At 42.7% G+C, this 27358-nt stretch overlaps 1 protein-coding gene across 2 annotated transcripts in view; it reads left to right on the top strand.

Moving 5' to 3' along the window:
• ZNF462 (zinc finger protein 462) overlaps positions 1-25953 on the top strand; it is a 147247-nt gene extending 121294 nt beyond the window's left edge. For both annotated transcript variants that reach the window (XM_066616079.1, XM_066616078.1), the window contains exons 8-13: positions 1184-1439; positions 3693-3829; positions 14386-14609; positions 16893-17025; positions 21029-21143; positions 23948-25953. In XM_066616079.1, the coding sequence (XP_066472176.1) occupies positions 1184-1439; positions 3693-3829; positions 14386-14609; positions 16893-17025; positions 21029-21143; positions 23948-24155 (1073 nt within the window). In that variant the 3' untranslated portion in view covers positions 24156-25953. The remainder of the gene's footprint in view (positions 1-1183; positions 1440-3692; positions 3830-14385; positions 14610-16892; positions 17026-21028; positions 21144-23947) is intronic.
• Positions 25954-27358: the final 1405 nt, after the last annotated feature.

The following is a 27358-nucleotide window of genomic DNA, read 5'->3' as shown; positions in this document are numbered from 1 at the left end:
TTATTATCCTGGTGTACTCTGTGCATTATGGATAAAAGGAAGGTTTTTGCTATATTAATCTGCTTCCTTTTGAGACTGTGCCAATTTTTTGCAACTTGAATATTTTTAATACCCCCTCCATCATGAGACCCCCACACCCTTATAGAAATGTTAAAAAGTTTCAGTTAGGACAGTATATATCAAAGTTTTTATGTAGTAGGAAAAAAACCTATTGCCCTATGTTTTTTATGGCCCAATTCTACTGTGATATGATGGCAGATATTGCAGGCCACCATCTCCCAAGCCATTCTAACAGTGGGCTGCTTGCTGCCAATGGCACAGCAGCCAGTAAGCCTAATGGCAGGTGGCAGACTAGCTGCCAGAACAGGTAAAGTGGTGTTAGGGGCAGAAGCTGGGGCAGGTCAGAGTGGATCTAGCGCGGCACTGGTGTCAACAAGATCCGGAAGTCCTGCCCCAGGCCCAACACACCCCTTGCACCTAACAGATTTTTGTCAGAAATATATCTGGTATAGATCTGAGCAGGCCCATTGGAAACCAGGGAATGACTGAGGAGGTAAGTAAAAAATTTCTTTACTTACCTCGCCCTGGTGCCCACCCAGTCCATGGGTTGTAGTGGAGGCTGCATCGTGCAGGTCAGTCCAAGGATAGGATTTGGCCCATGGTCATCCAAAACAAAATTTTGTTATGGCTTCTGCCATGTATCAGTTGATGTTTCCTGAAAAAAGGCAGAGCTGGTACATGCACTTACATTACTTGGTGTCTTTTTGTAGATGCCTCTCAGCCATACATATAGACTGTTTCCACTAAAAGACATTTGAGTGGACACGTAGCAGTCTGAAAGGTTGCCTCTGGTGATGTGTCTCATTTGCACATGCAAGTCATTATTTGGTGTTGTACTCCCCAAGTGACAAATGTGCACGTGTGACTTAGCTTTTGACGTCTGCCACCTGAAGAGGCCCAGAAGAAAAACTTACAGAACAATATTCTTTAAAGGCTTAATGTGATCGTCTTACAGCTCAATCCTATGCATGTTTGTTCAGAAGTAAGTCCCACTGTACTCAGTGGGGCTTACTCCCAGGTAAGTGTTTAAAGGATTGCAGCCTTAGTGAAGCTGAACATTAAACCTTCAGTCCTCATGACATTTCAGTTGTTTGCATTACAAGCTCTTCACTTTTCCCCGCAGATTCTTCCTATTCGGAGCCTCCAGATGTCCAACAGCAATTGAACCACTATCAGTCAGCAGCTCTGGCAAGGAACAATAACAACATTAGCCCTGTCCCACTTTCTGGAGCAGACCAGAAAGCTGAAGTCGTTCTTAACTGTGAATTTTGTGAGTTCTCCTCGGGTTATATTCAGAGCATTCGGCGTCATTATCGTGATAAACATGGAGGGAAGAAGCTTTTCAAGTGTAAAGATTGTTCCTTTTATACAGGCTTTAAGTAAGTACTTTTACAAGAGTGGGGTGTGTGTGTGTTCTCACTTTGGAGAACTTCAGTGAACTGTGATGGTTAAATATAGAATGGCCGTGAATAGTAAGGAAAGAAAGCATCCAAATGATTGTGTCACATCTGAAATGGTGTCTATCTGATAAGTTTGTCTTCTGGTAGAATGGTGAGTTTAGCAATGTATGGGTGCCTGGCCATAGATAAGCCACATGCTTGAAAATATGGCTGAGTCTAGCAGATTTTAGTTTTCTAAAAAATAGCACTCAGTCCTCCTTGTAGTAAATGATCTTGAAAAATGTGGGCAGTACATAAATGTTTGAGAGACAGAGAACTGGATGTAATAGACTGTTGCATCCTTCACAACTTCCTAGCAAAGGCATCTTGACCCTTTGTTCCTGTTTGTTGTCCATTCTCACCAATCTCCATTTCCTTTCACCAAAAGTGTACAAATGCTATCAAAACACAGATTTGTGATCGGACAGTTACATAAAACAAAAGAATGAAAAATTAATTTGAATAATTAACACCCTGTTATATAAGTGCTGGTTATCATTATAATCTCACTGTACTGGGAGAGTTTTGTTCTATTTCAGATGTTTCAGTTGGGAACAGGAAGCATAAGGTGTGTTGCTTCCTGTCCCTTCCATCCTCCTCCCTCTGTTTTCATGTGTCTAAAGCTACTCTTGTTCTTTGTGTACTTTGTCACAGTATACTCTCAATGTGCTTACCAACCAGCTGTCAAGGTTGTTTAAATGGCCATGAATTTATTGGAAGATACTGAGATAGTCATATTTACTTTTGCAAAGTCCCACAAGCAACACATTTGTTAAGGAGTCTCCTCTTTCTAACTGTACTAGCAGTCAAAAACTTTAAATAATGCAGTTGACAGCAGTGTGGCTTGGCTGGAATTTCTTCTGTCAGAAAATGTATATATGTAGGCAAAAAGTATGAACATTCAAGAAATATGAACCTTTTCTTTTAAAGGTGTTTGTGTCTACTCCTGGAACAGGCTATTCCTCCAATGTTATATTTTGGCACACCTTAAAAATAAGTGGATGACTCCAGAGAAAGCTCCTGAATTTTTTTAGAAACAACCTGGGCAGCAATCCTCACTGATACTTGTACTCTGTTTTTGAGAAAAGGTGCAAAAAAAAAAAAAAATCCTGTGCAGACACAAATCTTCCCACAGCATTTTCCCCCCTGATCTCCTTTAGTTCGAGGTTGACATATGCCCTGAAGCAAGAGGAATTTAGAAACCAGCCTAGGGGGAAGTAATACTGAATTCCTATTGAATGTGTAGTGTTCCACAGTCAGCAAAACCTTCATTCTCCTAACTTTGGAATCCTTGAAGTTGATTTTATTCAACTTTCCAGTCTGAGACAGTATGTGGAAGATTTCCAACAAAAGTGTGAAAAATTGGGTTATTTTGTGTGTCATTTTGCTTCCTTTACTAACTGAAGCAGGAAAAAAAATCCTGTTAGATATTTATGGGGCTGTGCATTGGAGATAATGATAAAGTTTTGAACAGTGGTTCCCAAACTGGTGGGTCACGACCAATCAGCCTGAGAAGCACTGTCCCTTTCTCTTTAAGGGGTGGGGAAAGGGGGAAGGCAATCCTCAGAATCATGCCACTGCCTGGGCACAGAGGGTTTTTTAAAATCTTACTGTGGGTCCTGCAGGCTTTCTGGGTGGGGAGGGGGGAGGGAACCTGCAAAGCCTTCTGCAAGCCTCCCTGCACCTCCAAATGGCTGAAAATATTGAAAAATAGCCACTTCCGATTTTCGTCACAAAACCAGAAGTGGCTATTTTTCAGTATTTTCAAGCATTGGGAGGTACAGGGAACCTTGCAGAAGGCTCTGCAGGCTTCCCAAACCCCCCAGAGGGCCTGCAGGACCCACAGTAATTTTAAAAACCCTCTGTCCCCAGTAGTGGCATGATCCTCACTGCCTTCTCCCTGCCCTCACAAAGGCTTCGTGTTTCCCAAACTTCCGACAAGAAGTTTCAGAACATGATCTGCAACTACATTTGCATGTATGTGCCATAGTTTGGATCATGACATAGTGAATGGACAGGGATCCTCCTCACTGCCCTCTTAACCATGTCTGTCCAAGTTTCATCACAACAGATTTTGGTACCCTTTACCTTAAAGAAATAGAATAGTGGTATCTGTAGCTTCCAAAACAAACCAACATTACCTAAAGGTTGTGGTTTAGTTCTGAGCCTGTCCCCTGTTTTCTGTATTTACAGATCTGCTTTTACTATGCATGTGGAAGCTGGGCATTCAGCAGTTCCCGAGGAAGGACCCAAAGATCTCCGCTGTCCTCTCTGTCTGTACCACACCAAATACAAACGGAACATGATTGACCATATCGTCCTTCATAGAGGTAAAGGAACCCCGCAGTGGCCAACCTTTGATCTGTGTGACTGTCTCATGTTTCTCAGTGCAAAAGCCAGGTACACCAGGAAAAAGTCCAAGGGGGGATTATGTCAACATCCTGGTAGTCAGAAGGATGCAAACTTTGAACAGGCAGAGCACAGGGGTTTTTTTTATTGCCAATCTCAGAACCTTGTTTGCTATATTCATGTTTTTGATGAAACCTGCACCATAATAATCTTGTAGAATGTACGTATGCAAGCCTGCATGTTTAGCTAAAGGATACATGAGATCCATCTCTGTTCTGTCTTATCCCTAGAATGCCTTTCTCTGCCAGGCATCAGACCTCACCTGGTTTTCTGGCACAGAATTGCAAACATTTGGCTTGTTGGGGGTGTTTCCCCCCTTCAGAAAACTAAAGAGGAATTTCAGATTCTGTTGGCTGCAGATTTATGAGCTCAGAAGAGACAGCTGTTTGGGCTCTTCAAGGCTGGGAATTGTGCCCATAGTTATCACACTTGATGCTTAGAGATGGTCTGTTGGCTATTGAAATCTATACCCATGTGTTGGGGTGGCATTCTGCCTGATCACAGGCTGAGCAGCATCCTCCAGCAAGGTAGTGGTGCTGAGGTAATGAGTATTGTATGTACCATCTCTGCAGGAGGAATTTTCTTTTTCTTTTTTTTAACATTACAGCACACATATGGCAGTGTGCCACTTCTTCATAAGCAGGCGCTTCTGTTACTTTTGAGTACCTGAACAGGGGACATGAGAAGACCAGAGTTCACAGTGATTTTCTGGCTGAAGAGGAAAGGCAGGCCAATGATTTTCACAGCTGCCCCTTCAATACAAAGGCCTCTCTGGGATTCAAAATGCTTGTAACAGAGCCACCTCAGTCAGTGTAAAAGCTGAGCAAACAATGGCTTCCAGTGTTGAGCTTAACCTCCACGGGAGTTGTAGCGCCAGACTGCCAGACCCTGTTGACCTCAGGGGCATGCCAGAAGGGTTATCCGTTTTACAAGGCTGTTTTAAAATGGAGGGTCTACTGAGGCTTCTAGAGCTGATGTTCACATTTTGTTTTATGTCTTCTGGAGTGCATAAGTGGATCACCTGAGCTCCTGGTTCCTTCTAGGTTTGTTTTCTGATGTGGTTTTAGCTGTGTCAGGAATGTGCTCCTAAAGAAACATTTGAATTTTAAATAAGTAATGTTGGAGCAAAGCCTAAAACTGGGGTGGAGGAAAGCAAAAACAGTTAATGAGTTTAACATCTTCACTGCCCTTTGGTTGTTGAAAAACCTTGCAGGCATTTCACTAATCAATTCTCATCATCTCCCTGAAAAGCAGCAAGATGCCTTTTGCCTCCTGAACTTCTGTGCTGATTTGTCAGCACCAGGACCTACCATTTGACCCTCTCATTTAGCAGCCTCTTGCCTGCTTGATAGACATAGGCTGGATAGCATTTCTGCATGGATTGCAAAACTACTTGAGCAAGAGCTAAAACAGAGATTTCTGTGAATCTTTCTGTGTCAAGGTTCCTGAATGAAATTGCCACAGAGGCACTATCCTGGGAATTCATTTTCAAAAATGGGGCATAATTGGCATCACTGTTAAAAAAAATAAAAATGCTTTCATCTGAGTTAAATCTGGGCCTAAGTAGGGAAGGCTTTGCTTTTTCTTCAACTTAGCTAAAAAGTCTTGTCACCAATACCTGGAGGCCAAAACCTCCAGTATGAAAAGAAAAGTGAACCAAAAATATCATTCCATTTGGGAGAAATAGAAGTTGGTGGGAGGCCTGTGCATATCAATGGAAAGCATTTACCAACCTAATCTAAGAAAACTTAGCATTGCATAAAGGTGTGGACTTTTTGTTTCTTTATTCATTTCTGATTTGCCTTTCTACAGCAGTAAAAGTGGTTCACAAGGAATGTGATTGAGCAGTGAGATGTAGTGCATCCTGTAGAGCACAGGTTCTCAAACTCTCAGGGACCAGGATAAGTTTTTGTAGGGAAGGGGTGATGAGCAGTGACGCGATCCCCAGGATCACGCCACTGTGGAGGAAGAGGGGGCTTTTTTTTTAACATACCTGAGTCTCTGCTGGCATCCAGGGTGGGGTTGTATGGAGATCCCTGCGAAGCCCTCTGCAAGGCTCCCAACACCTCTAAACACTGGCAAAATGCAATCACAACCCACTTCTGGTTTCCAGTGATATGCTGGGAATCATGTAATTGTCTTCCCCGTTTTCCCACCCCTTTAAGGGGGCAATGGCATTTGTTCTCAGGCTAGTGGGTTGCAACCCACCAGTTTGAGAACCACTGCTGTAGAAAATGTACTACATACATCATTCCCCACCCCCCAAAGCTTTCAAGTTAGCTTTTCCAAAGCCTTTCTCCATCCAGGCTGTACGATATGGTTGTATCCATTAGGTGCTCCCAGGGCTGCTGCATGAGATTCAGTTCTTGATTGCTTCTCTCTCCACCGCTGTTACCCTGATGTTCCCTGCATTGATATAACTCACCTTTTCATGGAGTTGCTTACCTGTGTGTGAGAGAGTGTATTTCTCTAAAGAAGGAGAACAGGGACAGGTCTGTAAAAGCTGAAGGGTGGAATTTGGAAATTTGAGGGATAATAGAACAAAAGGGCTTGCTTGTGTGTAAAAAATAATCATCTTACAAAATGTCAAATTACATTGGAGGAAAAAATGTTTGCTTGTTTTCAGATGTTCCCCTTTAAGTACACATAAGGTGCTCCCTCTCTTTCACCCTCGCTTCAGATCTTTGGCCATTTAAGGAGCAGTATATTGGGCTGTATACAGGGGCTAGAGCCCTGAGAAGCCCCACTGCATGATCCATAGTGTTTACTGTACAGGCCTTTGGATTTCTCTCTCACAAAATTCCTTGCTTTTGATGTAGAATTGCTTACGATATCTATTATCCGAATTGGGCCTAATTTCCTACTCAATGTCATCAACATAAAGAATAATCTAGGTGGTATCTAAACTTCTAATCTAACAATTAAAGATGTGTAAGTGCTTAGGGCGGAGCATACTATTACATTAGCATTACAAGGCCATTAAGTCAGATTTATAGGCAGGTAAACGGATATTTAGTGTACCATGTTGGCAACCTTCAGTCTCGAAAGACTATGGTGTGGCGCTCTGAAAGGTGGTTCTGGAACAGCGTCTAGTGTGGCTGAAAAGGCCAATTCGGGAGTGACAATCCCTTCCACACTGGGAGCAAGTGCAGTCTGTCCCTGGTCTGTCTCCCTGGCTATGGACCTTCCTTCTTTGCCTCTTTGCTTCAGACTGTTGGCCAAGTGTCTCTTCAAACTGGGAAAGGCCATGCTGCACAGCCTGCCTCCAAGCGGGCCGCTCAGAGGCCAGGGTTTCCCACCTGTTGAGGTCTATTCCTAAGGCCTTCAGATCCCTCTTGCAGATGTCCTTGTATCGCAGCTGTGGTCTACCTGTAGGGTGCTTTCCTTGCACGAGTTCTCCATAGAGGAGATCCTTTGGGATCCGGCCATCATCCATTCTCACGACATGACCGAGCCAACGCAGGCGTCTCTGTTTCAGCAGTGCATACATGCTAGGGATTCCAGCACGTTCCAGGACTATGTTGTTTGGAACTTTGTCCTGCCAGGTGATGCCGAGAATGCGTCAGAGGCAGCGCATGTGGAAAGCGTTCAGTTTCCTCTCCTGTTGTGAGCGAAGAGTCCACCCTTCTCCCAGTCATATAGTCTTTCACCTGAAGAACATTCTACTGCTGATCTCCACTCTCCCTTTCTCTCCTGCTCTAAGATCATATCACCACGCTCATTATATTTTTGAAAATTGTGCATCTAGCCTATGTCCCATGCCTGTTCCACCCACTTTCTGGAAGATCATTGATTCTAACTAAACAGCAGGCTTATATTGATTTTATACCATTTAACTGTCAGTTTTTCAAAGCATCTTGGGGGCTGTAGTTTTATTAGGGTACTGAAAATTCTCTGCTAAAGATTCTTAGTTTGTCTCACAGAACTGTAATTTCTAGAGATTCTATGAGAAGGCATAACTATTAAACTGGTCCATGTGTAGTATTGATAGATCAAATGTGCTTTCCTGCCAGGAACTCAGATCTCACAAGCAAGCTATTCAGGACAGGCACATAGCAACATCTTTTTTTAATTCTATGAAAAAGCCCATGCAAGAATTGCCCACAGGAAAAATGCCCTAACCCATTAAATCCCCCCATGCTAACCCTAACCCATGTGGGCAAGGTTTGTGTGGGTTTTTTCATGTGAGCTTTTTTCTGGTTACCTTCTATTTTTTGTGGTGCCTCAGATTCTGATCTTGCTTATTACTGACTTGAAGGTTTATACAATCCATTATAAAGTGGCATATCTAGAGGGGAGCAAACAGGATAAATACCCCAGGTGCTTTGCTGGGGGTGCGCTGCTGTGACCTGCCCCCCCCATATGCCAAGAACCGTGTCAACAGTGGCTGCAGGAATGCATCCACTGTCAGCGTGGTTCTGCACCGCCCTGAGGGCCACCCCCTCCCCTCTCCTTTTGTTTAAGGGAAGGAGGGAGGGCGGCCTCAAATGCAGGAGCTCAACGACTCTTTGTGGTTCCCTGCTGATGGAGGGGGTGGCGCTTAGACCAGCAGGGAACCACACAGAGGAAACAACGCACTCTTGGCGTGGTTCCCGGCCATATCTGAGGCCACCCCCCTCTCCTTCCCTTTAACGAAAGGGGAGGGGGCAGCCCTCAGGGTGGTGGGAAGCAGCATGCACTTTCTCCGATTTTGGAAGTGATGCAGACCACTTCTCTGGCTCCATCGGAGTGCTTGGGGCTGCTGGAAGTGGTGCCCAGGAGGAGAACGCTGCCCACCTGGAAGTGGTGCTCGCATGTCCTAAGCACCACTTCCACCGGCCCCAAAACTCTCCAGTGGAGCCTTCTGCTCCTCTCAGAAGTGGTGCGAGAGACTCCATCGAAGCCTGGGCTGCCTCCTCCATTCCCCTGTTTCTGCAAAGGGGGAACGGATTAGGGAGTGCGTGGAAGTAATTGCAGTGATGATGATGTCACCACAATTACTTCCGGGTTAGGGGTGGGGGTGGGGCGGCAAAGGCAAAAGTGGCCCTGGGTACGGGAAAGCCCAGGACCATGCTACATGTTCTGTTTCTGAGATGTGTCTCAGATCCATTTGACAAAGGCACATTACATAAATGGCTTTTACCAGGATTTTGTTTGTTTATCTGAAAAGTTTATATCCCACCTTTTCCATGCCAAAGCAAATGCCCAGTGGCTTACAAACAAATAAATAAATACAAAAATACAACACACAATATATAAAACAATAGCCAAAGTAATCAATAAAAGCAGTTGAAAACAAGTGGGGGTTGGCTGTCCAGACCATAGCAAGGCAGCAAAACAGCTCGCATATAGCACAGAGGGCAGGCACCAGTTCATCACCCAAATGCCTGACAAACAAACAAAAAAAGTTTTGAGTCCTTGCTGAAAAGCCATGAGAGAGGGGGTAGTTCATAATTCCCCCTGTAGGGAATGCCATAATTTTATGCTCAGCCATGTTAACAGATATTTTTATACATCCATGTTTTACCAAATGGCCTTTTTTTAGAAGGTGGGTACGCAATCTGGCTTTAGAAAGAGACAAAGTTTGAGGCTACCACAAGTCACAGCTAAAAGTTGGCAAATTGTAAGATACTGTACTTTCGATCTGCACAGTTTGGTTTTTCTGCACATGCCACTAAAAAGTATTGGACTCCTCAAGTATACAAACTCTATCTTGACCTCACTTATATCAGTACTGGCATGTGTATGCAGGGGATTCTACCAAGAAGTGATTGGCTCATTAACAAAGGGCAGTTTAACCATTGGGTACTGCTATTTCCTCCCATTTTGTCTTGATTGACAGTCCAGGGATAGCTCCCTCATCTTTAGTTCCCTTGGTATTCTTCCCTGAAGATCTTAAGGCATTATTTCCTTAAGTTATTTCCTTTAATCTGTTTATCCTTAGACCAAGAGAAGACTACCAGACAGTCCAGTTCACTTTTTGTATTTTTGATTTATATCATACTTAAGTGGGTGTTATAGATCCAAATGTTTTCTAGGCTTAGGATGGCAGGGTCACTGTAAGAAAGTATGAGAAACTCTGTTCGCAGTAGATGACGGAGATGTGAAGTTAAATGGATGCTAATCAGGAGCAGAGCACACATCTTCAGGTTCCAAAAACCACAGTTAAGATGTGGTGGTAGACATTTCCCTACAAAGCAGAGCCTATTTATGGCCCAGAGTATGGGGCTGTCTTGGATGGGGAGCAGCTTCAGTTAAAAGGGGGGAATGTGTTTCTCATTAAAGCTGTTATAGACTACAGGATGTTATCAATCTGCCTCAGAGAGTACTGTGCCATTTAATTCAGGTCGGTCAACTTGCACACCATCATAAGTGTGGTTTTAACTTACCTTATATGGGCACAGAGGGAGCTGTGATTCTGTGTACTTTATAAGGCTTTAAGGAGGAAATTTTTAAGACCAGAAACTGGCTGTTGAATGGACACAGTGGTAGTAAGGAATGGCTTCTGGCTCATAAACTTGAGCTTGGGTTTCCTAACAGCCTAACCTTTTGAACCCTTTTGGCATTCCCCATCCTCAGAGCTGTGGAAATGCAAGTCCGTGCCCAGCCAAAACTTGCAGCTTTTTTAGTCCAAATAATGCATTTAGCTGCCACTGTCTTCTGATAATTCATTCTCATCCAGCCTTTGAGGAAATGCCCTGACATTTTTCCAGAGCGAACTGCAGTTTACCACGTATAATATGCCGGAGGCCTTCATTTTTTCTCTCTGTCCAAGTACTGTTATGGTTTTACATTGCTCAGCAGAAGGGAAATGATGGTTATTTAAAGGTATTTCTAGTGAACTGGCCTTCTTGCTTTCCTGGAAAAGTCAGAGGGTCAACTTTTCAAAGGCAGCTCAGACAAACTTTTTGTGTTTTGTTTTTTTTTAAAGCATTGTATGTCTGTTGGTTAGGCAAAGTTTTCAGCCTTTACATGTGCTTATCAAATGCACATGTAATTATTTGCTGCTGAAATCCAGATAGCATTTGTTTTAGATCTTGGGGATGGGGGAGTTCTCCACACAGGAAGTTTACAGGAGCAATTCCTAGGCATGAATGCAGAAATAATTTAAAATTCAGAAATATCACAGGCTATAATGATTACACTTAACGGTGGCTATAGAATTGTTATTTAAACCTTGGTTGTTCACGAAGGACAACTACGTACATTCCAATTTGGACTGGGTTCATGCTCCTCCTTGGCCAACTGTGCAATTTTTGTGGGGTCCCCACTATTCCACCATGCATATGAAACATTGTGCAATGTGGTTGCTCCATGACAAGGCCTGTATCCATGATGACTTGATTCATATAACTCTACCCTTAGAAAAAAGCGAAGACAGATTGCATGGATCAAGCTATCCTGCATACAGACTTGGCATGGGATACTTACATCACATGTTACATTAGGTTATGGTATAGAGATCAGTTGCATGCCTACTTCTTGAGCACATGACAGCCCAGTTCTAAGCTGCATGGCCTATGCTACATCCAGCGCAGCTCAGGAGGTAGCGAGAGGTCTCTTTGGGATAAGGCGATATATTTCCCCTTACCCTGTTTCAAACTCCAGTCATCCCTATAGGGCTTCTCGGATCCATGCCAGCTATTTAGCTTGTGCAAATCCTGGAAGCCAAGAGTAGGGCTACCCGACCCAGGCATGGGGTTAGGGTACAGCAGAGGATGCCTCCACTGATTCTGCCCCTCTCCTGGACCTGACCCTTCCCCTGCCCAAAAAAGCCCCTTCCCTGCTTCCAAAATGCCCTCTTGCCACGCTCTCCCATACCACTCAGTGAAACCTTACAAGGGTTGCGGCCAGTACTGGGGTGGGATGCAGCAATACTGGATCAGCACAGACCTTCGCACCATCCCAGCAAGCTCAAGAGTAGTTGCAAACATGCTTTATGTCACTTTGTGACACTCTGAACCAGCATGGGGACAGCTACACTGGCTCAATAAGAGGTTTGGATTTCGCTCTGAGTCATACTATATGGCCAGAAAGTATCTGAACAAGTCCTCTGTGATCACTTACCATCCTTAAAATTTCTACATAGATATTATTTGAGTGTAGAAAATGGCTTGTATCCTGGCTCTACAGTTGCATATAATGAATACACATATCTCTTGTTTGCAGTGGGAAGCCCTAATTAGCAATGAGTTTCTACAGCATTTGCCATCCAGTGAAATAGACATGCTTGGTCTATTACTTATGTTGTACACTTGTGATACTTGCAAATTCCTACATGGAAAAGAGAGTCGTGTCAAAATCATCATGTGTGAATTGTTAGCAGAATTCCTTTATGTCCTCTGCCAATCTAAATAAGTAGGACATGGTATTCAAACACTGTCCCAATTTCAGCATATGCAAATATATCCTAGGATGTGTTTGGATGGTTGCTCTGCAGTGAAAGCTTTCCAAATGGATCAAATCCTAGTACATATGGCATATTATATTGTTATTATTAACAGTATTTATATACTGCTTTTCAACAAAAAAGTTCACAAAGCGGTTTACAGAGAAAAATCTAATGGCCCCCTGTCCCAAAAGGGCTCACAATCTAAAAAGATGCAAAAAGAACACCAGCAGATAGTCACTAGAAAAGACTGCTAGAGTGAGGTGGGCCAGTTACTCTGGGCAGGAGGCCTGGTCTAGAGGGTAGAGCCTCCGTCTGCCTGAAGATAACATCCACAAGGTCGCCAGTTCGAGGCCACCGGCACCGTGCGACTTTGAAACAGCTGAGAAGCTGAGCCGAGCTATTTCCATTTGCTCTGAGTGTGGGAGGATGGAGGCCAGGATGTGAAGCCAGATCGGAATGAAACACCTGAATGTAGTGGTTCTTGAAAGAAAGAACCTTCTTTCAATTGTAAAAATCCCTACGTAATAAGGGATTTAAATAAAGCCTGCCTATGTAAACTGCCTTGAATAAAGTCTTGAATAAAGACCAAGAAAGGCGGTATATAAATACCTATTATTATTATTATTATTATTATTATTATTATTATTATTATTATTATTATTATTATTACTCTCCCTCTGCTCTTACCCAGTTAGCAGCTTTATTTTATTTATATGCTGTTCACTTTATATTTTAAATGTATATATCACTTATGTTGATATACACAGAGAACATAATAAATAAATAAATGTTTAGAGATAAATAAACTATAAATAAATGTTTAGAGATTTCTTCTCCACTGCTTTAATATCTTTGCCATCTTCCCAATTATTATTTATTTGCATTTTACCTTAGAATCAATTTTCCAGACTGGCCAGGAATTATCCAATACCCTGGGATTTAGGAAGGACCTTTTGTTAAGTAAAGAACTTGATAATTCCTCCTTTTGGTTCTATGTTAACTATATCATCTTCATGCTTGATCCAGACAAAAGGAATATGCAGAGATATTCTTGCTTCCCTCCCCCATTTCAGAACAGAACTCCACTCACCTCAGAAACCTGCTTCTTGCAGACCTTAGTGTCTTTTGGAAACTTTTCTAGACCTTCAGTTTAATGGGGCTGCTTTTTAGGGACCATAATGAAGCCAGCAGAGAGGAGGGGACTTTAACATGACAGGTACAATTTATCTCCCCTGTATCTTCAAGATTGGGTGGGTTATAAAGCTAAATAATGAAGTGCATTTGCACAGTAAGAACAACTGCTTCGCAGGATCATTGCAATATGGGATGAGAAATGGCTAGGAAGTACTATTCCCATTAAAGGTACTGTAGAAAAAAATCCATGAGTGGAGGCTTTGGAATAAATCTTGGGAATGCAAGTAGCAGAAATGGTGACAAAGCAGCCATGTGTCATCACTCATTGCAGCATCTCCAGCTCTCTAACAGTGCAGTCCTGTACAGAACGTGTCTTCTCAGATGTGAGCTCCATTTAGTTCCATAGGATTTGCTTCTAGCCAAAAGCATATATGATTATAGCCTAAGGCAGGGGTCCCCAAACTCTGGCCCGGGGGCCATTTGTGGGCCTTGCAGATTCCCAATCCAGCCTCTGGCCCTCCAGCGACTTGCTGGAGCCCGTGCTGGCTTGACACAACTGCTCTCAGTGTGAGGGTGAGTGTTTGACCTCTTGCATGAGGCCAGGGCCTCTCTCCGTTGCTTGCTGTTTCACATCTGTGATGCAGCAGCAAAGGACAGGCCTTGAGCTATCGCAAGACCTTCATTCATTCATATAAGTTCCATCTCTAATATATTCATTTATGTAAATTTATTCAAATTTGAAATATAAATTCTTTTTTTTATGGTCCCCAATACAGTGTCAGAGAGATGATGTGGCCTCCCTGCCAAAAAATTTGGACACCCCTGGCCTAAGGCTCTGATCCTGTGTGCACTTAGTTAGGAGTAAACTCCATTGAATACAGAAGGCCTTACTTTAGATTAAACATGCATAGACATGTATTATAATATCTTTATTAATGGAACTGTTCCTGTTGCGTCTTTTCACCCCAACAGAAGAGCGAGTGGTTCCCATAGAAGTGTGCCGTTCGAAGCTGTCCAAATATTTGCAGGGAGTCGTTTTCCGCTGTGACAAGTGTACCTTCACCTGTTCCAGTGATGAGAGCTTACAGCAGCACATAGAGAAGCACAATGAGCTGAGACCTTACAAATGCCAGCTCTGCTACTATGAGACCAAGCACACAGATGAGCTGGACGCTCACCTTCGTGACGAGCATAAGGTGAGTGTGTACCAGCTGTGCCTGCCAGTGCTATGCTGTATAATGTTCACATTCCTAGCAACTCATGCTCTTTCTCCAAAACCATCTAGCAAGTTTTCAGAAAGTATTTCTTCAACACATGATTGGATTTACTGCCGCAAGAGGTGGTGCTGGCTGCTAACTTATTACAGCAATACCTTGACTTTCATGAAACCTTTCAAATGTATTGAAAGGCAATACACTGACTTTCACAACCACGTTTCAAATTTCACCCACGTGTTTTCCTCTTATGTCCAGCTTAATCCAACCCTCCACAGCATTCAGAGATGTTCTTATGTTTCTTTTTCTTTTGTTTCTGTTTATTTAGGTTTCATGCACTTTCGCATCTGTTTTATAGTTAGTTATTTGCAAGCTAAATAAGGCTATGCTTTGACTTTAATCCATGTTTTACTTTCATCCATGCTCTGTTCCCTAACCAGACAAAGTGCACGGTGCACTTTGCAAAGTGCAAAGAGAAGAACTAGACAAATTCATGGAAAGCTGGTTTATCATTGACAGCCCATGATAGCTAGGTAGAATCTCCATGTTCAGAGGCATTATACCTCTCTGTACCAAGTTCTGGGACCAAAGATGAGAAAGCATTTGCAATTTCACCTCACTGAATGCAGATAATGGCCACCATAAGAACAGCCCTGCTGGATCAGGCCATAGGCCCATCTAGTCCAACTTCCTGTATCTCACAGTGGCCCACCAAATGCCCCACGTCAGAGTTGCTGTGCAGATGTTTATTTCAGTTCTATTTTCATTAAGGTTCAAGATATTTTAAATTTCCCTTTGGGCCACATAGCACCTCTGGTGACATACATGTTGTTGTGATTCTTCCCTCTTCTGTAGTTTGAGGTGAATGATATTATGTATTCAGTGCCTTAGCTTTTTTTTTGTCCCTGTTCACCCGACATAGGTTTTACCCAAGTGTCGCACAGAATCTGGCTGGTGGGCTAATTTATACCTTGAGTAGCCATCATTAAGTATCTTCCAGACTTTTAAGTGGTTCTTAATGAGGGTATGCGTATATGCAGGCAGCAAATGGACTTGGTATCAAACATATTTTTCAGAGCATAATTCATACTTGGCCCATAAGGTGGGGGAGATACTATATCATGAATCACAAGCAGTTGTGGTCAACTAAGTAGTGTGGGGAGGAGTATAGGCCCTCATGAGTGGTTGCAACCCAGATGTGAGGGAAATGATCCTTCATCTCTCAGGTTGGTCCAGCTGATTGTCACCAATGGTGTGTGATGGTATAGTTGTGCTAGGATTGGAGCCACTTGAGTTACCCGTCGGGATTATGTAAAGCAGGTATAGATACTCCAGATAAATAAATTTGTAGGAGAGGGTCACTAAAATATAAAAAAGCTCCTTTACTGCACATAGCTTAGGTTTGCCTTAAAAATCACATGGGGGGAGGGGAGATGTGAGCTTTCGTTTGAGCTCTTCACTCTTACTGTGTGTCTTAATTATGCAATAGCAAAACACATTCCCCATTCTTGCACGGCAGAATGCAAGTGGATGATCTGCAGAATGCAATGCTGACCTCATTGCTCCCCACCCCTTTGGTTGGTTTTGATAGGATCCCTCCTCTGCCTTCTGCTTTCAGCAGTGCCCCACTTCAGGTTCCTTGTGTCCCCTGACAAGGGCAACAGCCACTGTTGCATGTTCCAATGTGTCTCTCTTTGTTTTGTCTTGTTTAACATTTCAGGCTTCTCAAAAATGTGTGTATGCAGGGAGGCTTGTTGCAAAATTTGAGACCCCTGTTGTGGAACGGATATTGGTACATGGCAGCACTTCCCAAAGTGTGGGTCATGAGCCCAAGTACAGTGGGTTGCAATCTGGGCCCATTTGCCCAAATACGAGCCATTCCAGGAGCCCCATTACTTAGCTCTGGAGGCTCTCCCAGCCCAGCAACCCTCTGTACAGGCCTCTGTAAACCTCAGAATGGCCCTCAGAACGTAAACCTCTGTAAGCCACTTCTGGTTTTCAGAAACCACTTCCAATTTGCTTCCAAAATCTGGAAGTGGCTTGCAGAGGCTTCTTAGTGTCATTCTGAGGTCTGTAGAAAGGTCTGCCAGGCCAGGAGAGGCCTCCTGCACCACCAGGACCTTCACAACCCAATGCAGAGCACGAGGCCCTGCAAAGTTTGGGAACTCCTGGTATATGGTAAATGGGAAGTTTAAAGTATATGTGTTGTGTAGATTGGGAAGTTCAAGCAAATGAGGCTCCACTGTATTATTTCCTTCTCCAAAGGTGAGTCGCAATTTTGAGCTGGTTGGACGGGTTAACTTAGATCAGTTGGAACAAATGAAGGGGAAAGCAGAGACTTCCAGCAGCGATGAGGAAGAAAAGGAAGATGAAATGAGTCCCAAGACTGAACAGAGAGGTCAGTATTGTCTCAACTCTGATGCCCAGCACAATGCTGCATCTAGCTAACCCTACAGAGTAACATTTTTAATTTGCCAGCATTTTACTTCAGGAACTCAGATATGCAATGGCTTAAGGCAAATTTTTTTTGTCAAGGTTCTTTTTTCTCTAAGCCTTCTAAAATTGTCATTTACTTTTTTGAGGAGGAGGAGTAATAAATTGTCAGATAACGCAACAGCAATGGGATCACATGGAAAACTTCATAGTGTGTGTGTGTGTGTGTGTGTGTGTGTGTGTGTGTGAGAGAGAGAGAGAGAGAGATCTACCTGAAACAAGCAGCTTCACATGGCCTGATTCAAATTTTTGGCTAATATGAAGTCACAAAGCTATGATGGCTAAAGGCAGCCCAGTACAATCCCAAGGAATGCTCTGTACCTAACATGTGTATGCATATATACAGTATATATGCCCACAGAGCTAGCATCACTTTTTCAAGTGCTTGCACAATCATCCATCTTTGCATCCATCATTTTTTTGTTCTAGTTTTAGTTTTTATAATTCTGAGTTGAAAATTAAGTGATCATTTAACTTAAAGCAACTGTGAAATAATTTGTTTTTGGGGGGGTGGGGGGGAGACCAGATGGTCTTCTGTACTTATAAATAGATTATCACCTAGAAACCAATTACATAATGAATATATCTGGGGCAAGTTGAACATATTTTCAGTTAGAACCACATGGGAAAGAGAGCTCACAGCTGAAACAGCCAAAAACCCATGGAGGGGATAAGAGGGAATAATCTAGCCTTTTCTGGAAAACTGTATGAGTATAATGTTGTAGATTACCTCTTGAGGATTGGTCATCCACCTTGGCTGCCCCATACCTAAGCTCTGCTGCTCTGGCCCTCTCAGTTCCTTGTGCTGCAAAAGACGTCACCTTAAAGAGAGAAGGAAGTCAGAGCCACACACGCGCAGCCTGACACTGTGATGACCCCCAGGCCTGGTTCTCTCTCTAGTGCAGCTGATGGCTATGTTTGACTGGCTTTGTGCACCCATGTAATTCCTCACAGTAGAGAGGGGCCTGATTCACTAGGTTAACATTACATGTTTAAGGGAACTGAAAGTATGCATTTGCATGGCATGTGCCCAACCAGTTCCACCTCTAGTTTCAGAATATAATTTTTGTATCACTTTGGAGCATTCAGAGCACATATATTATCTTAGTAATCCTTAACAACAGTTCTGTATGGTAGGTCAGCATTATCACCATGTAGTGTATGAGGAAATGAGGCAGGAAGTTAGCATGCTTGTGTCCAATTTAATCCAGTAAGTTGTGTTCATCAGCTCTGCAGGCAGCCTGCACAGGTGCTCACTGAAAATGGGCTTGAGACTTTCCTCTGTATGCCTACTAAGTAATAGTAATTAATATATTTATAGGCTTCTTAATAATAAAGATAGGAAAAACATGTTGGGGAAGAAACCATCGAACAAACTGGGACCATCAATAGCAGGTGATGGACTTTAAAATAATGCCCAGTTCTTATCAAAATGAGGAAGAAAGGACAAGAAGAAGATGCAGCAAACAATTAAGTCACTGCCAGATGCTCAACCCCGTTAGCCATGAAACAACACTAGCTGCAATCCTAAACATATTTACTTGGGAATAAGTCTGTTCCTAGCTTCTGATCATTGGAGGTATGTGGTCTCTTTAACCTTGTTCGATTCTTACCTAATAGTCATTTATATAATTGCCCAGTCCTATTCTTGCGGTACGCCAGCATACCGTGAGGTGTGCTGTCATGGCAGCCTCTCCACCAGTCTGCAGAGCACTGATGATGAAGAAAAGGAAGGCCCTCACAGCTGCTGGTGAGTTTCTGCTGATGGAGAGGCCAAAAAGGGGCAGGATGTGGGCAGATTGCAGCTGCAGCAGCATTCACCATATCCAAACCCCTGTCCTGGGCATGACAGACCCCTGGCAGGTGACTCAAATAATTGCCAGCCAAAAAAGCTGGTGCAGAGCTAAGGAGTTCCATAGGGGACCAGGAAGCAGCTGGGAAGGCAAGTAAAGTTTTTCTTTACATGCCTCTTCTGGCCAGCCTGGTCCCCTGCTGGCACATAGGATACGGTGCCTGCCATACCAGTGGCCCTGCATTCTGTGCACTGGCATGGGATAAGATTGGGCTGTTATTGTCCATCCCCATGTATTCCTGTCCAGGAATATTTTCCAAGACAAAAAAAAATTGAAAACTAGATTTTGGGATGAGTAGGAGAGGCAAAGCTCTACAAAATTTGTAAGATGTGCTAAATGAAGTCAATACATACAAATAAGCTCATTTTCCATCATTTTCAATGGCAATGTTTGAGAATTTCTGTAGCACATCAAATCCTTCCTCCACATGCTGTGGCAAATTTACTCTGTTTTGAGGACCAATCTAAGAAATAATGTAAACAGATGAAGATTAACATTTTGTGAAATGTTTTTTAGCATCAATAGGATAAAAATGTTCACCAAATGATACACACTTCTTGATAGTTTTAACAAGCAATGCATGGGAAAAGGCCTTAGGGCACATAGTGATGGTATCTCTTCACAACACTGAAACTGCCCAGAGAAAGAAGAGACTACACGCACACTCTGTGCATGTGTGGTTGTCAGCACCTTAAGTTGGCTCATGAGCTGTGTAGATTATAATAAAACATGGAAATGAGGCAAGGAGAGATCAGCAGTAAATGAAGCAAAATCCCCATTTCTTTCATTATGTACTTTGAGAGGAGTCGGAGAAGGCAAAGGCACTGGCATTCTGTTGTTTTCTTGCTCAAGATAATCCCCACTAAAGAATTAATGTGCAGAGCAGATGGCGCCGTCTCATTTTCAGTGAAAAGAATCAAGCAAGATAGTCCGAGCAATTATTTTTAATGGCCTGTGTGGCGATCATCTTAATTTTGTGAGAAAACGTTTCATCTTTTGTTTGGTGGCCTGCACTCTTGTGTTCACACAGGGCCTCTGTTTCAGCCACGTGGAATATCCATTGTGCTTTCCATGTATTGAGAGTGCCTCATAATATGGAAAGGACCTAATCCTGCCAAACTCAAGCACGTCCCATTGATTTCAGTGGAAGTGATTTAAGCACCTGATTTCCTCTTTCCCATTGGAATCAGGGGGAGTGCAATTCCAAGCATGCCTATTCAGAAGTAAGTCTCATTTAATTCAATGAGATGTATTTCCAGGTAAGTGCGTACTGGATTGCAGCTTTAGACATGCTTAAGCTTTGAATGGATCATGACCACCATTTTCATTGGCAGGATATACCCAGATTAATAAGACATTTTGTCGGATTCTACCAGAGTTCACGTGGCCAAAAAGGCTATGGCCGCAATCCATGTCTGATGGCAAAACACCCATTCATTTCTGTGGATTTGAATTGCGTTCTAAAGTTGATCAAAGCAGCTATGCCAGCAGCTGCCTGTTCCTTTTCAGGTTGTCTTACTGCCTATTTGTTCGCATTGTGATAGAAAAAAAAAATGCTGGTATGTATAAGAACATTAAAATGCTTGCCCTCTTTTTTCCCCTCCCACCAACTTCAAGACAACAAGTTCACAGAAAATTACAACTAATGTGAAGCCCAAAGAATCCTAAAAACTATACTTTCTGTGAGAGCAACTTCAGAAATTATAACAAGGGGAACAGGGCGGGAAGTGTATATACCACATGCTTCCAATTCCTCCACATCTCTGCACTGTACGAAACAGACCTTTTGCATTTGCCCAGACAAGCGGTCACTACTATAGAAATGAGAAGCTATTTGAACGCAAGAGATTTGCAAAGGAGAAGGGAGCACCAGATACTTGCGTCTCCTGTTTTGGCACTGGGGGTTATGCAGGATTCCCAACACATTTCTTTTGAAAGGCAAATAGTTTGTTTAAATGATGATGGACTTCAAAGGGAACCTCATTTTTGTGCTTTCATTATAAGCAACACAAGGACGCTTAACGGCTAGCTAACACTTGCTTTGTTTTACTGTAGGGTCCATGAGGCTCTCGGAGAATGGGGCTCCCGAAAAACGTTTCCCATGTGAATTTTGTGGTCGATCATTTGCAGAGGGCTCTGAATGGGAGCGGCATGTACTAAGGCACGGCATGTAAGTTGGTCAAGGAGCTACTGCTCTGAACAAATGAAGAGGCAGTCATGGTGGTTCCTCCCCATCCCATACATGCAGTGTATGGGTGTGCATGCGTACAGGTGGCCACGTATCCCATATCCACAGTTTCACTTAACCATGGATCAGATCCGCGGTCCCCCACACGCGTCCCCTCCAGAGGTGAGGGAAGCTGTGCTCACCTCTGGAGGGTGTTCTGAGCACTGCAGAGTCTGCAAGTGGCCTCTGCAGGCCTCAGAATGACTTTCGCAGAGGAAAAATATTGCTTCCAGTTTTACGATAAAAACGGTCTATAACAGTAGCAAACTGCAACGGTCACTCTGAGGCCCATAGAAGCCATGGGCAGACATGCACGGCCTCAGTGGGTCTCAGAACACCCTTTGGAGGGTGGACAGCATAGCTCCCCTTATCTCCAGAGGGTAGGGGGAGGCATCTCTCTGCAGTGGCAGATATGGGGGCATTCCTGGACCCTAACGGATCAGGCCCAAAGGCCCACCTAGTTCAGCTTCCTGTACCTTACAGTGGTCCACCAGATGCCACAGGAGCCACACAAAGCAACAAGTCACCTGCATCCTGGTGCCGCTCCCTGGCACCTGACATTCCGCAGTAGCCTACTTCTAAAACCAGGAGGTTGCACATACCCATCATGGCTTTTAACATGCGTTGGACTTTTCCGCCAGAAATCTGTCCAATCCCCTTTTAATGGCATCTAGGCAAGACGCCATCACAACATCCTGTGGCAAGGAGTTCTACAAATTACATGCTGGGTAGAGAAGTATTTTCTTTTGTCTGTTCTAACTCTTCCAACACTCAATTTTAGTGGCTGGTTCCGGTGTTGTGTGAGAGGGAAAAGAACATTCCCCTATCCACTCTATCTATCCCCTTGCATAATTTTGTATATCTCAATCATGTCCTCCGTCAGGTGCCTTTTTCTAGACTGAAGAGCCCCTAATGCTGTAGTCTTTTTTCATAAGCAATGTGCCCCAACTCGGTAATCATTTTGGTCGCTCTCTTCTGGACCTTTTCAATTTTCACTTTCTTTTTGAATATAGGAGGGTCCCTTGCAACACAAAAATTACTGGCACCTGAGATGCATATTTGGCTTGATCATGGTTCCTCAAGTCACATATGGCTTGCTGAGACTTTTGAGGCAGCTGTTGATATGCGAATATAGAAATGGAGGCAAGTGGGCGGGAAAAGGTGGTGCAAATTGGCATGATTTGGTGGGCCACTGTGAGATACACGAAGCTGGACTAGATGGGCTTATGTCCTAATTCAGCAGGGCTGATCTTATGATGGCAGGATGTATGAACATTATCCATGGCAAAAACATGAAATCATGTTACACCTCACCATGAGTTACTTTCATGTGTGTGCCCACAGTGGGGTGATGCCACAAGTCACTGCACCAGGTCCAGGGAAAGGTATCGAACCCACTGCACTACCCATCAGGCAGTGCATCTCGCATGGAGCATCCCTCTTCTCCAGCTGCACTCAGTCCTCCAAGGGTCCTGAAGAGGGCTTTCCCTGAAGCCAGCAGGGGCACACCTGACAAAGGGGCACTTCTGGACTTCTATCCTTCCAAGGAAGAAATACAAAATTTGATCTGACCTCCAGGAACTCCTTCTTGGGCATGTTAGGCAAATCCATCCCCTTCTCTGTCTCCGGAGTTCAAAGTAAAGAGGAGGGTGTATCCATTTGTGTAAAACGGGAGGTAAACCTTCCCTCCATGAGAGATTTGGTCCTTTTTCCCCCAGACCTTATATTGAAAATCTTGGTATGGATAATGAGGAGAGGTCTTAATATGAGAATGGATAAGTGAATATCTGGCAATATCAACAATATTGACAAAACCTGACAATAGTGAAAATACTTATAAAGAGCGAAGAGTGTACTATGATGCTTATATAAATATCTCTTTTTACTGGACCTTTTGGCCTAATTTTGTACAACATTCCCTTTCTGTATGTCAGGTATACATGTAGGTGACTGCTCCATGCATGCAACAAAATGGGCTCCAGTCCATAACAACCTATGTCAGAATTAATTACAGGTCCAGCCTATTTATACACAGATTTTTTATACACGAATTTGACTCAACATGAATGGCCCCTGCAAATGAGAAGGAATGTGCTGATCCCTGGAGAAGGGGAAAAATGCATCCCTTTAAAATCAATTTTAAAAACTGAACAGCCACCTTAATGAGAGAGAGAGAGAGAGAGGGAAGCTGGCTGTGACAATCCATCAATCCTTCTCTTCCAAGGAAGAATTACAAAATTTAATCTGACCTCCAGGAACTCCTTCTTGGGCATGTTAGGCAAATTCATCCCCTTGGAAATAAAAGTGATCACTTTGCATTGGTGAAGGGAGGGACTGAGTGAAGCGCCTTTCTAAGTGCTTGGAGGACGACTGATTGATGGATTGTCTTCTTAATGACTATTATCTTATGTCACAAAGGTCAGCAAGGCTGTTTTTAAATCACCGGAGTAAAGAAACTTTGTTTTTTAAATTGATTTGCTATAGTGTGTTTTTTGCCATCCCATGTGAGGCTCAACCTGTAGTTGGTCTTTATGGTTGGCCACAAGATTCTCTCATGTTTCCTGCTACAGGGCTAGCCCTAAAATGTAAGAAAAGATTGGCACTGCCTACAGTAGCTTCCCTGTTGCAGCTCACATGTGCTCAAGCTCGGCTGGGCCATGACATGCAAATCCCAAAGAGAGCTATTGGATGTGTGTCACGTGTCAAAACTGTCTCATTGTCTCCTTCTCTATTGGCTGGATTTCCAGGGCTGTGAACGAAACCAAGCGGGTGATTAGTGAAGCTGGCCAGCCGAAAGAGGATGCCGAGGAGAGTGTCAAGGTACCGCTGGCAGAAGAGATGGACAGCAGCACAAAAATAGTGGTGGACTTTTCCCATAAGAACGAAACTGCCGTCTGTATTGTTGCTGCTGCTGATAAATCACTCCAAGATAATGGAGAGGCCAAAAGCGAATGAGCACCTGGTGTGATTTCAAACAACCTACTTGAACAGTGATGGACGGGAAGGGGTGGGGAGGGGGATGAGGAGGAATCAAAGCTGCTTTTAGAACTGAATGATCTATTTTCAAAGCACTGGTACCTGTGTGTATGTGTGCGTGTGTGTATGTGTGTGAGTGTGTATGCGTGCCTGTGTGTACATATATTAAATTTATTTAATTGACGACAACAAAATATGTGACTCCAGTACAAACTCTACAACTCTTCTGGATCCTGACAATGGGAAGTTACATTCATGTGGACTTGAGAAGCGAACTCCCCACTGTTCTCGTGTTACGCCAACGTGCTTTGCCATGGAGACTTTGGATTGTTTCGAGAATGGAAACGTCATGAGGAAGGAAGAGTGTAGGGGACAAACTTGCAGCGCACAAATTTGGGCGCATTTTTTTTCTAGTTTTAATATACATACTACACTTTTCCAGACTGATAAACTGACTGACTTGCTTTAGAAGAAGAAGAAGAAGAAAACAAACAAAAAAAAAACAACAAAAAAAACTGCTTTTGCTTAAAACAGTCACCTGTTTCCTAGTACCTCAGAATTAACCAAGGGAAATTAAAAAACAAATCTCTGCATTTGTCAGTACTACCTGTTGTCCTTGTGATTAAATGTAGAGAGAGACTGCTGGGCAAGATGGTGAATGGAAGAAGAAAAACCACAAAGTTTTAACAAAAAAAAAAAAGGAAAACAAAATTGTGCTCAAAATCCCTGTTGGGGTTTGATTTCTTAAAATACTGTGATTTTTTTAATTATTTTAGTAAAAAAAATTACAAAAAAGAGAGAGAGAGAGAGAGAGAGAATTCCTAGATACCTGTCTGTGACTTGTCATCTTTTATTCCAGGTAAGCTGTTCGTTAGCGTTCAGCTATGATTTTAGCGTGTTTTTTTAATAGACTCATGTGACTATGTGCCGTTCTTGTTTTGCCCCATGTCTATATGTACTCAGCCTGAGGGATTACAAATACAGCACAATTTTAAGTTTGTTTTTTTTCATGTAAAGTAATGTTGTTTCCCCAGCCTGGCCCCTCCACCACCCCACAGACCTGGGATTGGTACAGGGGATTAGTTCTTGTGAATAGAATGTTTCTTTTTTTTTTAGTTTTGAACATGTGGAAATAGCAAAGAAGTAACTTTTTTAAGAAAAAGAAAAAACCCAATAAACTAAAGAACCAAACTTACAGCACAGCTATGCAGGTTGTGGACCAATCAAATAGGTCCTCATAATCCATTCTGTTGCTTGTCAAATTGAACATCTCTCACTGGTTTATTATTTTGGTTATTAAGAACGGTTGCCTTTTTTTGTAAATGGCGTGTCTTGTTTTGGTGCGATGGGGGGAGGTGGGAGGGAGCTGATAAGCGCATTGTTCTGCAAGCTTGAGGTGACTGAATTCCATACTGTTGGGAGCCTGGAGATCTGCTCTTTATGGATTTCAGGGTGGGAGCTGAACTGTTTGTTATCACCTCCCATTAGCTCTTTGCATGAGGGGGAACAGCATAGCATAAATAGGAATCTACATACATGGAAACTGACCTTGTGTTCCTTATTCTTGCGAAGGTCTTTGGACATTTTGCATGAACATGAAACAGAAGATTCAGACCCATGGGTAATGATCTGATTGTGAACAAAGGGGGTTCTTTCCAAAAAGTAGAAAGTACTTGGCTGAAACATAGTTTTAGAAATGCATGCGTCTCTTTGGGTTGGTTTTTTATTTTCATTTCTTGTTTTTCTTTCTTTTTTCTTTTCTTTTTTTGAGGGGGTGGGGCGGGGGGGGCGGGAGACAGGAGCTTGCTGAGAAGTCAGTGTCCAACAGAACTTCTCATCACAACAGTGGCAAAAAGAAAGAAAAGGAAATGAATACTGTTGCATTTGTGGAATAAGTGCTACTTGAAAAGCATGGTGTTTTGATTTCTGAGGGTTCATATTTTGTGGGGGTGGGAATTTTTTATTTGTTGGGAGGGAGAGTCATGTGGAAAAGACATTGGAAGGACAAGTATAAATACACATTTTGTGTCTGAATGTTTTTGCTTTTTTTTTTTTAAATTGGCTTCATTTCAAATGTATTTAAACAGTTCCATACCTGGATTGGGTGTTTGTAATGGTTACCAAAAATTAAAAAGTTGAAAAAAAAATGAAATAAATGATTGTGACATGCTTTTATCACTACTTTATTTTTCAAATAACATGTAAATATTGTAATCCATTGGATTTGTTTTGTTTTGTTTTTTTGCTAACCTGTTAATAAATATATGGGACCATTATCCTTTTTAACAAGTCTAGAATGTCATATTTTTTTTTTCTTGTGTTTTTTTTCCTCCCAAATGTATACCTTGATATATTGTGGACACACATTTTAGATGCATTATTATGATTCTGTTGGCTGTAATGATGACCTAGGATTGAGAATAACATTTTTTTTCATTTGTTTAATTTATACAGAGGACTTTTTTCAGAGTTTGACAGAAGGAAATAAATAGCAAAATGATAACCCATTGGCTTCAGAACTCAGTATTTCCTAATTAAATTTAACTACTGCTCAGTGTTTGGCGGATGAGGAGTGGAAGTTCTGAAATGTTGCACTGATATCTTTTTTTAAGGCAAAAGAAAATGAATAAAGAATTTTCAAAAGTGTGTGTGTGTATGGTTCTATCCAGTTGAGAATTAAACTCCCTTATCTGTTTCCTTTTTGAATCTTTTTTCCCACAACTGAATAATTGGAGGGTGGGGAATCTTATTTCATTTAATGTTCTCAAAAAAACAAAAACAAAAAATCAGGAAAGCAAGGACTGTTCATACTTTTCAAGGTTTGCTGCTTTTGCTTCATCAAAGGTTCCTTTGCTTAAAAAAAACAAAAAAAAACCTCCCCCCCTTCCCCTCCCCCACAAGAAGTAAAAGCAGTTTACAGTCCATGCAACTTACAGGTATGATCTAGCCCAGCAATTTTCAACCTTTTTTCATTTTACAGCACACCGACAAGGTGCTAAAATTGCCAATACACACCATCGAGTTTGACAAGGCACACGATGCTGCCAGTGGGGGACTCACATCTTCAATTGACCTTACTAATAAATGACCTTCCCCCAAATTCCTGTGGCATACCTATGGACCACTTGCGGCACACCAATGTGCCACAGCACAGTGGTTGAAAATGGCTGATATAGCCAGAG

This window comes from Tiliqua scincoides, chromosome 2 (genome assembly GCF_035046505.1).
Source record: "Tiliqua scincoides isolate rTilSci1 chromosome 2, rTilSci1.hap2, whole genome shotgun sequence".
In the NCBI taxonomy this organism is placed as follows: Eukaryota; Metazoa; Chordata; class Lepidosauria; order Squamata; family Scincidae; genus Tiliqua; species Tiliqua scincoides.
The sequence above is the reverse complement of the archived record's forward strand: the minus strand, read 5'-3'. Positions and strand labels throughout refer to the sequence as shown.